Genomic DNA, 13,550 nt, shown 5'->3' with positions numbered 1-13,550 from the left:
AGATTCATTTGGTCATATGTGTTTGAAGAAACAGTGGTTCATAAATTGAAGTTATTACTGAAATAACTTTTTATAAGGAAATTTAAAGAAATAACCTGGTTTGAAACTTTTTGCTTCGAAAATTATATCTAAAATAAGAAGTAGGTTATCTGATTTAAATTTTGGTACAATAATGCGTGTAGCTATAGCAAATGAGATTAAACCAAACATATAATTTATTATTTCAAATAAACAAAATTAAATGCTGATATAAAAACATATTAAAAAAAAAATGATTACTAAAATCAAATATTTATTATACTTTTTGTTATTTGTCTTACATTTTATAAATTTATAGTAGTTGTAAAGAAATTTAAAATTGTTAGGCAATTTTATAATTATTACCCACAGTGCAACTTCCCATATATGCGTGCGCTCTCATTTGTAAACAAGGTGTGAGAAAATACGTTGCTCTCATTTGTAAATATGTAGTGGTAAAATACGTTGCGCTCACTTCCTTCTTCATGTTTGCCCGCGATGATCCCCCACCTAGCCCTCAAAATGTGCACTCGTGCCCGCACGGGCAAAATGCCACTGAGGGCTAATATGCCCATCCCTGGTATATGGGAATATGTGCAAGTTTCGGAGAAGTAAGCCAGCAATTACAAATGCTGGAACACGCTAATCACTGAAATGAAAATGAAGTTCTCATACTTTTCGATATAAACCTGGACATTGTCAAAGACATTTTACATCGTCTTCGCTAAAAATTGGAAATGGTTCAATTTCGGTTGATACTTCCGGTGGTTCGATATCAATTCCATCTTCCCTTTATCAATTCACGAAGGATGAACTCATTACAAATGTTCGGACATTGGCCAAATTATCATAACTACGATTCCTTAAGTGCACGCACAATGTTAGCTGCCAAAAATACCGATGTTGTTGACTTCAACTGGAAGATTCAAAGTCAAATTCCGGGAGACTTGCGTTCATACAAATCGATCGATCGTCTTGACTATGAAGACGACGCCGTGAATTATCCAGTGGTATTCCTAAATTCTTTGGACAGGCTTGGTATGCCACCGCATCATTCGCGTCAAAGTAGGATCCGTCGTTATTATGTTTCCCAATCTTCATGCGCCGAAACTGTGTAATGGAACCCGACTGATTGTGAGGCACCTATCGAATACAAGGGGACAGAATGCTTGATCCTACGAATTCCTTTGAGTTCTAACGATTTTCCATTTCAGTTCAAACGTATTCCGTTTCCAGTGAAAATTGAATTTGAGATGACAGTCAACAGGACCTAAAGATAGTCGCATAGTGTGAGGCATAAATTTGGAAATGCTATGTTTTTCACATGGCCGTAACGTGCTCACGAGTTGGAAAACCATCTTTTCTGTACACCAGAACAGAAACCGAAAAATGTTGTTTATAAAGCTGCGTTACACTGAAAAAAAAAAATGAAATGATAAATTTAACTTTCTTTTCATTTCAAACTACATAATTTCACGCAGGACAACGGCTGCGGGGTCAGCTAGTTTGTTTATATTGGAATTAGCATTATTTTTCTCATTTAACACTGAAAATGCTCAATTCTCCTATTTTCGTGGTGAAACACGCTTATAATTTGTCTGTGGTGAGACTCGTCCATCTCTGCCGAGTTAGCCAAAAATATTTTTACGATCTCCGCGCCGTGAACCTTTTCTATGATAAACGTTCTCTGATACGTATTTACGAAGTCAATAAAAAATGTACATAGGTTGCCAATTTAACTATTCCATTATATTATTATCACGATAAATGATATGCTTCACAACAAGGAGCGAGCGGAGCCGCTGGTTTAGACTAGTATATATGTATATATATAAATGATAACCGTGATGAGCTGAGTGAATTTCGAAATGTCTATCTGTATCGGATCATTATAGCATATAGCTGCCATAAAGTTAAAATGTCTTATTATTTTTTGGCCACAAGATAAATAAGCTAGAAGTAGAGGAAAAGATATACGGAAACACAAATTTGTCTAAAATTATCTAGCCAATTTATCTATAAATTTAGAGGACTGACGCATAGTGGGTTTTAGCAAACACAATCGATTTTGGTTCTTCTAGGATAATAAAAGCTGAGCTGAATTTAAGGATTTTGTGAAGTCCATGAAAGGTGCATTTACTTAATCAAAGATCTAGTAGGAGATCTTAGTAGGAGTTTACCAAAAGCCATTTGAACTAGCTAATTTGAAAATGGCGTAATATCATTTGCACAGATGGGTCCCAACTGATCTTGTTTGGCGAAATAGATTATAGATAGATGGTCCGTTGACTCCCAAACATGGAGTATCTTCCAAAATGCACTGTCCAGACAGCAAAACAATTTACATTATACTGTAACCTAAATTATAATAATCTATTCAATCAAATTCACTATTCACAAGTAAAATACTCTTGAAACATATTGCTATAGAGTATAACAGTTTTGTTCACCTAACGGTTCTACGTATCATCTAAAAGTAATCGCGATAGATATAAGATTGCAAATATATAAATGATCAGGATGACTGTCCGTCCGTGCAAGCTGTAACTTAAGCAGAAATTAAGATATCGTGATGAAACTTAATGCACTTGTTCCCTGGCAAAAAAGGAATGAGGAGTTCGTAGATGAGACATAACCAAATAATTAAGATTCATATAGCTGTAGTTTCTCACAGAGGATCGAAGTAGCAGGGGGCACTTGAGGGCTAGAAATTTTAAAAAGTGGGCATGACCCCGCTCTCTATTGGGTTTCTTCTTCATTGTCAAGACGATCGATCGATTTGTATGAACGCAAGTCTTCCGAAATTCGACTTTGAATCCTTCAGTTTAAGTCAGCAACATCGGTATTTTTGGCAGCTATCGTTGTTACGAAAATTTGGCCAATGTCCCAACATACTCGTATGTGATGAGTTTATCTTTCGTGAATTGATAAACGGAAGATGGAATTGATATCGAACCACCGGAAGTATCAACCGGAATTGTCCTATTTCCAATTCTAATCGAATACGATGTAAAATGTCTTTGGCAATGTCATTTCTGTTCGTATCCCATAATTGACGCGGATTTGAAGGCTGATATGGTGTAATTATCATCGCGAAAAGTATACGAACTTCATCCCATAATTGACGCGGATTTGAAGGCTGATATGTCGAAATTATCATCGCGAAAAGTATGCGAACTTCATTTGTATTCGAAGTAGCGATCGCATCGTCCATGGTTTGATTCCACTGATTATCATGTTCCAGCAATTGTAAATGCTGGCTTCCTTCTCAAAAAGTTACCCACACCGTACCATTCACACTACGCAATGACTCAAATGAACCGTTTACATTAATCAATAGCAACCGAAGGTGGAATCGTTTTTTTAGGGTGGATTTTGTAATTTCGTCCTAATGCATTAGTTGATAACAACCCTGGATGTCCATCTACTGTTTGGCCTTGCTTTCTTCGTAATTATTTCTTCGACGATGCATTCCAAGTATAATATCAAGGTATTTCCGAATAGAGAAATGTTCTCGCAAACGGATTACTGACGAAAGTTGAGAAAAACTCGTCCATGTTAATTTTGTTGTTGGCGGTGTTTCCACAGGCTGTACTGTATTCTCTGGGTTGAAAGACACTCTTTAATTAACTGCGAGACGCACAACAGTCGGAAAACGTTCATGAATTGGAAATATAAATATTAGAGTGTGCCATTCTGAGGCAACCTTTTTTTTCAACTGAAAAACAGGCTCAAAACTTTCGAAAATGTGTAAAAAAAAAGAGTCACTCAAAAGATGAGCTCTTAATATTAATATTAAGAGGTACCTATTTCAAATTTTCTGTTTTCCATATAAATTACATGGAAAAAAATCATTTTTTTTTTGGTGGTTACTTTGCGGAGGTTTTATATGTGCCCCGATGGCTGCCAGTAGGGATGGTAAACTCGATCCCGATTCTACTCGAGAATCGAGTTTTCTCGTAAAATAATCGATTTTTCAAATGTCAAGAACCGATTCTTAATCCACTTCGACTACTGAAAATCGATTTTTAATTTTGCCATTCAACAGAGTACATTTAGCATCTTACTCTGTTATTACACGAAGCAACAAAAGTTGCTAATTCTCGGGCGATTCTCTTTTGCTGTCGCCCACTACCTTCACACGAGCAACTTGTGTTGCGCAACTCTGTTCGAGTTTTTTTCTCATTCTCTTTTACTTTACTTTAACCCATTGTGTTTCTTTTTCCTTATAGGTATTTGGGCCACTCTATCACATATGTATATTAATCAGTTCTGTCAATTAAGAAATACATTTTATTTATAATTCAAAATTAAAACAAAGATTATATGACAGACTTTCACATATATCACCCTTTTCGCTATCGTCTGAATCAATTTGTATGGCTTTCCCCATACATTTCACAATATCTTTAATTAATTCGATTTTTTTGTCATACTCCATTTTCTAAAATATTTATATTATATTATGTATATCTGTATACATATTTGCAAATTACTTACCAAAAGATAAAATTAAATTTTGTAAATATGTTCAAAATATTAATTTCAAAAAAATATACGCAAATGCAACTATGTACTACGAAAGAAAGAACACGAATGCCGAAAAACGTCACAGCGAACTGTTACGAATAAGAACACAAAGCGAGTTGCTGAACACTGGAAACTCGGCGCGATTCTCCTCTCCTCGTCGCCCCCTCGCCTATAAACCAAGAGTTGCCGAAACAAAAGTTGCCGTGTGTAATAACAGAGTTACAGCATTACATATACGTTGCTTCAAGATAAAGTCCATCAAACATCGTAACTGTTGTTTGAAAAGTCGTGCTGTGACATCGTGACGATCGCTTGCTGATTGACCGCTATCCATGATTTCGTAATACGTATGCCATCGCTTCCCTGGAGTACTTCTTGCCTTGCCTTGCCTTGGGATGCCATACGTTGATGGCAAAAAGAACGCCGACCGATATTAGCGCGATCTCTTGGTGGCTTCGTAGCAAATTTCAATCTGTATTTGATCACTTTGTGTGAAACACAGATAAAGTTTTCACTGAATAATTTTCAATGATTTTTCTTTTGAATTGCCGGAATAAAAAAGCAAGCGACCGAAATTGGACGATTCAAATAATTTACAAATCAAAATATTGAAAAACAAAACAAACAAAAATTTAAAAAAAATTTGTTACTTTTTGGAATTGTCCAATTTTCCGACTTTTTCTCATGAAAAGTTTAATGTATTTTTAATCTTAACCCTTCCCCGATCCACAAAAAACAACCTCTGAAAATTTCATCGAGATTGGTGCAGCCGTTCTCTTAGCGTTACAAACAAGAAAAGGGCCGTTTCTAGGGGTTTACCGGCAATTATTCGAAATTTTCTTCCCGTAAAAACCATCCTTGAATCTCAACGAACATTTGGAAAAAAGAATTGGTCAAATTGGTGTAGGCGTTGTTGAGTTATGCGCTTAGCAACACATATTGCGATTCATTTTTATATATAAGAAGATAAAATCAATCGGAAAAAAGTGTATTAATAGAAAATTGAATTAACTTCCCTTAAGTGAAAATTTACTCTAGCCTCTATATGTATAACTAATATTTTTTGACATCCGGTTGACTTTACTTCCCATTTATTGTTGGTTGTGAGGTACCTAAATGAAACATATTTAAAGTATACTTAGAGACCATCTATTTCTGTTAATAATTTGCAGCAATGCCAAAAATAGATAAAATCGAGTCAATACTACACCTAATTCTTATATATGTACCTGTTAAAAGGTTTTTAAACTGTCGATGCGCCTTTTAACATACACATATTTGATCAACATCAGAGTAAATTTTGACTCGATTTATCCAATTTAGATACAGAAATGCTTTGTTAGGAGAAAAGTACGTCTACTAAGTTTAATTAAAATTGTTTAAATGAGTTAAGCATCTACCCACTCTACCCGGGAAAACTGGCGCACCCTAAAGGGACAGCTTAATTTACCACAGCTGATACGCAACCAAACTCACCACACCTGTACCCCAACCCAACCAACAAAAGGAAAGGACAACGGGAAAACTAACACATTTCGACAGCTCAATTCGCACATCATAATTCGTATACATATTCGCTATCAACTTTCGTCAGCTACCTTCGTTCCTTTAATAAAGGTTTTTTTTGATCATACGCGGCGCTACGTAAATCCCTCCTGCGATCCTTCATCGGTCCAGTGTGCTACTTGCATCCACCCCGCTCCGGGTACCTACATACATTCGTCGTCCACATATATCTAATTTATGTATAATTTTTTTATAAGAATTTAATAACAATAATAATGATTGTGAACACATTAGTTATATTAAATGATTGTAAATTTTAACCTGTGTGCATTTTTTATTACATAATTGTTAAAGTAATTAACACCCTTGTGTGCAAATTTGGGCAGCAAAATAAACAAAGATAATTCACATATGGGCCGATATATAGCGTATAAAGTGCGCCGGAAGTTTGAAAATTTTTGTATTAATTATATGGGGCTAAGGGAAATACTGCCATTAGCAGAGGAATCCGCATTTCTGATATCTGGAGGCTTGAATAGTTATAGTTCGATTTAGACAATTTTTAGTGGCACACCTAGAACGCAATATTCGTACAAAATTTTATCCGGATATATTGATTGGTTCTTGATTGGAATATTAGAAAGTGAATGAACCAGATTGAATTTAAAATTGTGTTATATGGGAAGTAGGCGTGGTTCTTATTCATTTTCGGAATATCAAAATAATTGTATATACCAAATTTAGTTGAAATAGGTAAGGTATTTACATAAAAGTGGGCGATGCCAAGCTTGTCATCCTGATCATTTTTATATATTTAACTCCATATATATCTTTAATAGTTTTAGGTAATACGCACACCCGTTAGGTGAACAAAACTGTATACACAAATATGTTAAAAAATTTTGTAAAATTCGACAAACGCTACTTAGGTCGACATAAACAGCTGCTGTAAACACACTGGTTGACAGATCGCGCCAATTGTTGCATCATAATTTAGAACAGTTGTACAAGTCTTAGAAAAAAATATACCTGTCTTCCATATAAGCAGGAGATTTAAATGAAGAATTCCCGACACTTTCTGTACAGGGGTTCAAATGTAAGTATTTATAAATTAGTTGATTACTCGGTGCTTGTAAGAAAAGAACAAAAAAAAAATCAACTTCGGTTGCACCCTTCATAAATGCAAAATATTACTTACAAAAACTTTATCCAGTATTATAGAAACCATTTTTACTCTTTTCCGGCTTAAAAGATAAATAGTAATATATTGAAATTCTAAAATCTTTGTATATGAAAAATTATTAATAATTACACAAACAAATATTTGTCCTACGCGGGTTGGCACATATCTCCTAAGCCACTTACGCTATAATAACCTAATTCGCTCACGACGAATCCCTTTAGCACACTTACCAACACTATAGAAGCTGTAAATCGGAAGATACCATTGATCTGGCAACTTTTCTCGTGTACAGCTGTGGTTTCGTGCTCATAGAAATTTGTTTAATTTATATAATATTTAAAACTTTGTGGTGAAATTATCTGAATTAAGTATCCGTTAAGATAAGTATCACTGATATATTGTTCTATTAAAGCAATTCAAGTTTACTTTAATTGTGTGTTGGCTAATTTTAATTTATTCCGCCGAGTCATTTTCAATTTGTTTTTGTGCTACATTTTAAATTGTGCAATTGTTAGTGTTAATTTATATTGCTTACTTAAATTTCTTTCTTGATTTTATTCGTTTCCATCTTTGTCCACAGCTGTTCGCGATTTTCTTACTTTTCGTGTATTACAGTGCATCTCAAACTGCTTGCTACATTGGTTGTTATCTTTGATAACCAACTATTTTTATTATTATTATTGCATTCATTTGTTATAAATATTTTTGTCATTGCTCGTTTTACTTTTATTATTTAACATTTTTTATATTTTTATTTAATATTGTTTTTGTTCATTATGACTTGTAACTTTCCGAACTGCTCTGTGAAAGGAAAGTCGGAACGCTTTGTTTCTTGCTGGCTTTGTGATGGGCTTGCCTATCTTAAATGTGCTGCACTGACAGGTAGGATATTGGATTCTATTCTTGACAGTAAGGGCTTGCGCTGGTCTTGCTTAAAATGCAGTGCAACAGAAATTGAATTGTTTAAAGTTTTTAAGCAGGCGCGCAATGGTTTCAAGGAGATTGGTCGTGGACTTTAAACCCTTACTGAAAACTTTAGGCATTATGAAACTCTGTTTCAATCGTTTCAATGCCTAAATGTGCAGGAAGAGAGAAGGTTCCGTCTGCTCAGGACACAGAGAAAACTGTTACTGTACACGGTAAGCGGAAAATTTCTCAAGATCCGCCTCCAAATACCTTCAAGTCAGCTAATAAAAACTTAGTTGTAATACCGCGGAAAAAGGCAATTTTTATCTCGAGACTGGCTGCGGATACCACAGTCGATGATATAAAAAGTTACATCTCGTCGAAATTAAAAACGGTAGGTACAGACATCCGTAAATTTAATTTCAAATACAACAGGGATATTTCGTCGTTTAAGGTCGACGTATTCGCTGACAATTTTCAATTGATACTTGACAACTCATTCTGGCCATCTGGGGTCTTTGTGCGCGAATACAAAACTTACTGATTTGTATTTAAATAGCATTCAATGTAACTTTAAAACCATTGCTTTCACAAAAACTTGGCTAAAGCCTCACATTTTTGATAATGAAATATTCAACAGCGAATTCGAAATCTTTAGATATGACCGGCTGAACAGAAAAGGAGGTGGTGTCTTGTTTGCTGTTCATTCTTCAATTCCATCTAAAGAAGTCGATGTTCCGCATGCAGACTTCATAGAATTTAAGCGCATTCGAATTTGCGCTAATAGTGGCCATATCTACTTAACTTTCACTCACTCGGACATATCTGTATATACAGTTGCGAGCATTGAAATAGTAGTGCCTATTGGCCAAGAGAGTTTTGCTTTAAATTTTGTTTATTTTATGATATTGTCTTCGATCATTATTTTAGTTATATTCTCTGAAGTATAACGGTCCTGTTATTCACAACAATAAGTGTGCAACACTTACCGTTACTTTTTTAGAGCCAATTTTATTGGGATATCTGTTTTTATGAGCGAGCAATAGAATAGTAGTGAACGGTGAGCTGATTACAAACAGATCATTTTTACTAAAAAAATTTTAATTTTATCACACAAAAAGTAAGTTTCCTAATCTTTTATATATTATTCAATGCAAAAACCAAAACAAATATGACTTTGTCCCTTTTATTGGGCCGGGGGAAGCCCTGTAGTGAAGAAAAACGAGAATGGATTCAATCTGTCATAAAAAACGGTAAATCCTACAAGGGAGTGGAAAGACTTGTAGGGTGTTAAGCCACAACGATTCGCAATGCCATTATTTATAAATAAAATACAAAAAAAGTGGCGCAAGACGGATTCTTTCTGAGAATTTTACACGAATAGTTGTAAGATGTGCCAAGACTCGACCTAGAATGTCAGCTATGGAGATTCGGAATGAACTTAACCTGGCCTGCGGTGTTGATACAGTGAGAAGACTTCTACATGAACATAATTTATATGTCCGCAGTCCTCGAAAAGTACCGTTATTAAAAAAAAAATCATGTAGCAAGACGTCTTAAATTCGCCAAAGGACACCTGAATTGGCCGATTGAGAAATGGCGCAGCATCTTGTGGACAGACGTGTCGAAAGTTGTTCTATATGGCGGTAAAGGGTCCTGTCAGTGTCTAAGACGCTCCTCTAATACAGAGTACGACCCCAGATTCAGCACAAAAACTTTGAAGCATGGCGGTTTGAATATCATGGTTTGTTCTGTTTATCTTACAGGCCAAATTTTTTTGTGTAGTCCCAATTTACAAGATTACTGGCATAATATCCGATACACATAGTGGATATAATGCAGCATATTATGATACTATTTGCTGAAGAAGACATGCCGCTGAAAAGGATATTTCAGCAGGATAATGGTCCGAAGCACACCAGTAGGGTGGCAAAATAGTGGTTTCGGGTCAATGGAGTTGAGGTCATGGATAGGCCAGCTCAATCCCCTGGCCTCAATCCTATTGAAAACCGTTGGGCGGATGTCAAGAAAGCCGTGTGGAAGGATAAACACAAAAACAACAACGAATTGTGGACCGTAGTGCAGCAATCATGGCAGAGCATACCACTGAAAAGATGCCACAGTCTCGTAGATTCTCTGAAGAAGCGATGTATTGCTGTTATCAAAAATCATGGCCACGCTACCAAGTACTAAGATCTCCTATAGACGAAACTTGCAAAAATCCTTCAGTATTTTTTAAAAATTTTTTTTATTACTTTACTACTATTTTACTGCTCCCCAAAATTTTCATACATAAATACATCTTTGTAAATAAACACATCTTGTACATATTCAAATCTAAATATTTTTAGTGGTAAACATAGCCTGGTATATATGATCCACTTTCGCATTTCAATGGATGTTAAAATTGTTTGGCATGTTACATAACTCACAGATATGTAAAGCTCTAACACCCACTACTATTTCAATGCTCGCAGCTGTATGTATGTAGTATGCTTCAATAACAAATAATGTTTTCTCAATGGCTGATAATACTAATTCCATGATTGTTTTGGGAGATTTCAATTTACCGTGCGTATCATGGAAAACCATTGATGATTACACCATTAAAAAAAACTGGTTTAGTTGATGACTATTCAAAATATTCTAGATTGCGTCGACAATTTGCTGAACTTAACAAAATATGTTATAACAATTATACAAATAAAATAAAAAAAAATTATATTATACGTAATCCAAAATTGTTCTATGGTTTCGTCGACTCCAAACGCAGGATTTCTATCTTTCCGTCCGCTATGAAATATAAGTCTAGTGACAATCACATCATTGCTAATATATGTTCGCTGAATTCTTTAAGTCCAATTACTCTCTAAAATCTCCAAAAAATGTTCCGCATCAGCACAAGTTATGTCCGATTTCTGTCATTAATGCACCCACCATTTCCGAAGCAGACGTCTTATATCAGTTAAGTATGTTAGAACCAGGGACCGGAAATAAGAGTTATTTTACAATTTTTAATAAAAAAAATCATACATAAAGGAACATCGTAGAAAAGTTTTGATTACACCATCATGATTTATAGGTGAACTATATGCGAAATATTATATGATTTTTATTTTTTTAGATCAAAAATAAAAGTTATTTTTGATTTTTATTTTTTTAGATCAAAAAATAAGAATTATTTTTGATTTTTAAATCAATAATAAAAATCAATTCAAAATTTGTGACATAACATGTTTCTTAATCTCTGTTAAGCTTTAAAGTAAAACTAAGGTGTACGGTTATAATAACAACAAAATGTTGTCCCTGAACTTGAAATAACGCTATTACTTGTTCTTTCATTTTTGTTCTTGTTATTATAAGCGTACACCTTTTATTATTAGCATAATATTATTGTTGTTTTCAATTTGCTAATTTCAATGCATATTGCATATTACATGATAGCATTCAATCGCGAGGGAGAAGTTGTGATGAGCACTGCTTATTTATAAAACTGAAAAAGTAAAAGTTTGATAAAAGTTCATAATGGGAAGAAAACGAAATGTATTCATACGTGATTTTTAAATTATTGAAGGCTCCAATGGAGAATGTAAACTTTGTAAAAACAAAATTAGTGCATTCTGTTTAACTAATATGAAAAGACATTTACAAAAGGACCATAGTGATATATATGATGACAAAAGGGCTAAAACAGCACTGCTTTCTATTGCATGCAAAAACGATAAAAAAATTAAATTTACCGTTGAAATGTCCGTGAATGAAGTTGTTAATACTTGCATCACTTTGTTAACTAAACAATCAGTGCCCTTGTCACATTTTGATAGTGAGCCATTTAATACATTAACTAACCCAATATTTGATGGTCTGCATATTCCAAAAATAAACTCAAGAAATATTTTACACCATTTGAAAGATCAGTGTGATAACTTAAAAAATAATATAAGAAATTTAACAAAAAATAAAATACTTTCATTCAAAATGGATACAGCTACTCGCCACGATCGGGCTATTTTGGGTATAAATGTGCAAATAATCACATCCAATAAACTTGAAATATTCACACTAGCCATGCTTAAATTGAAGCAGAAACATACTGCGCAATATTTAACCACTAAAATTGAAAATGTTTTGAAAAGTTTCAATATAGATAAGGCGCAAGTTTATGCAGTAACCACTGATAACGGCAGGAATATGGTGAAAGCGGTGGAGCTGTTGTCTTTGCATAGTGATGACGAAGAAAGTGACAGTGAAATAGAAGACAATTACGAAAGTATTGTGTGCAATGTAAGATTCGAAAATATTATTTCTATTAAATGTGCTGCCCACACATTGCAGTTAGCTGTTAAAGACTATTTAGATAACTTAAATACAAATGTAGTGAATAAGTCACGGAATTGTGTAAAATATTTGAGAACACCTGCATATCGGTAAGTTATTTCCTTAAACTTCGCATGTACAAAATGAGTTCTTGTTAAATTTTTCATTCTATTCCAGACATAGTATAAAAAGTAGCCAAACCCTCAAACCAATATTGGACGTACCAACACGTTGGAGCTCCACTTATAATATGTTGAAGCGACTTCTACACTTAAAAGAATTTTGCTGTGAAAATTTGCCATTATCCGAGCAACTCCAAAGACATGAGTGGGCGGAACTAGAAAATATCATGAAGGCTCTACAACCAGTAAATACTCTGACGCTGAAACTACAAAAATCTAATTTACGAGTATTGTTCGGAGATTTTTATAAAAATTGGCTAGAGCTTATTTTTACTCTAAAAGACTTCAATACTGAGATGACCAGACAACTTCTGGATCACATCGAAAAAAGGCAAACAAAGTTGCTTGAATGGGACACTATGTATGCAGCCCTATTTTTAGACCCCAGATTTAAGCGTGTGTTGTCAAATGAGAAAATAAATTCGGCCAAAAATCATTTAAAAAAAAAATGGTGCTCCAGCTAGTAAACGTGGTGAGCTAAGACAATAAATTTAAAATAATTTGTAATAATTTATAATATATTTTTAATTTTTTGATATAATTTATCGGAGGAACATTTAGAATCGATTATGATAGTAAAATTGAACACCTGAAAAAAACCTCTTAACACTGACTTGAATTGCAGCCAAAACTTATAAGCCTCTCGCAGTAGTAACCATTACTTTTTAAGTTTTATAACATATGTATATAAAAATTGGAATGATGCAGCATATTGTAATACATACGGCATAAATAAATAAATAAAAATTTTGAATTGATTTTTATTATTGATAAAAAAAATAAAAATCAAAAATAACTCTTATTTTTTGATATAAAAAAAATCAAAAATAACTTTTATTTTTGATCTAAATATGTATATAAAAATCAAAAAAATTTTTATTTTTGATCTAAATATACATATAAAAATC

General features: G+C 33.9%; 2 protein-coding genes across 5 annotated transcripts in view; one reads left to right on the top strand and one right to left on the bottom strand.

Moving 5' to 3' along the window:
* Positions 1 to 13,550, bottom strand: part of LOC105222666 (RNA-binding protein MEX3B) — a 154,779-nt gene that overhangs the window by 31,922 nt on the left and 109,307 nt on the right. The window lies entirely within an intron of this gene.
* Positions 11,488 to 13,396, top strand: LOC105223588 (uncharacterized). Its single transcript, XM_049460932.1, has 3 exons — positions 11,488 to 12,570; positions 12,638 to 13,114; positions 13,204 to 13,396. The coding sequence occupies exons 1-2, from the start codon at positions 11,777 to 11,779 to the stop codon at positions 13,104 to 13,106; spliced, it is 1,263 nt and encodes a 420-aa protein (XP_049316889.1). The 5' UTR covers positions 11,488 to 11,776; the 3' UTR covers positions 13,107 to 13,114; positions 13,204 to 13,396.

The sequence above is a fragment of the Bactrocera dorsalis genome, chromosome 6 (assembly GCF_023373825.1).
Source record: "Bactrocera dorsalis isolate Fly_Bdor chromosome 6, ASM2337382v1, whole genome shotgun sequence".
In the NCBI taxonomy this organism is placed as follows: domain Eukaryota; kingdom Metazoa; phylum Arthropoda; class Insecta; order Diptera; family Tephritidae; genus Bactrocera; species Bactrocera dorsalis.
The sequence above is the reverse complement of the archived record's forward strand: the minus strand, read 5'-3'. Positions and strand labels throughout refer to the sequence as shown.

Bases quoted from the DNA above. Each gene is read 5' to 3' on its own strand.
- LOC105223588 (XM_049460932.1), top strand. From the start codon at position 11,777: ATGAAAAGACATTTACAAAAGGACCATAGTGATATATATGATGACAAA. The intron at 12,571-12,637 runs GTAAGTTATTTC...ATTCTATTCCAG, and splicing joins TTGAGAACACCTGCATATCG to ACATAGTATAAAAAGTAGCC.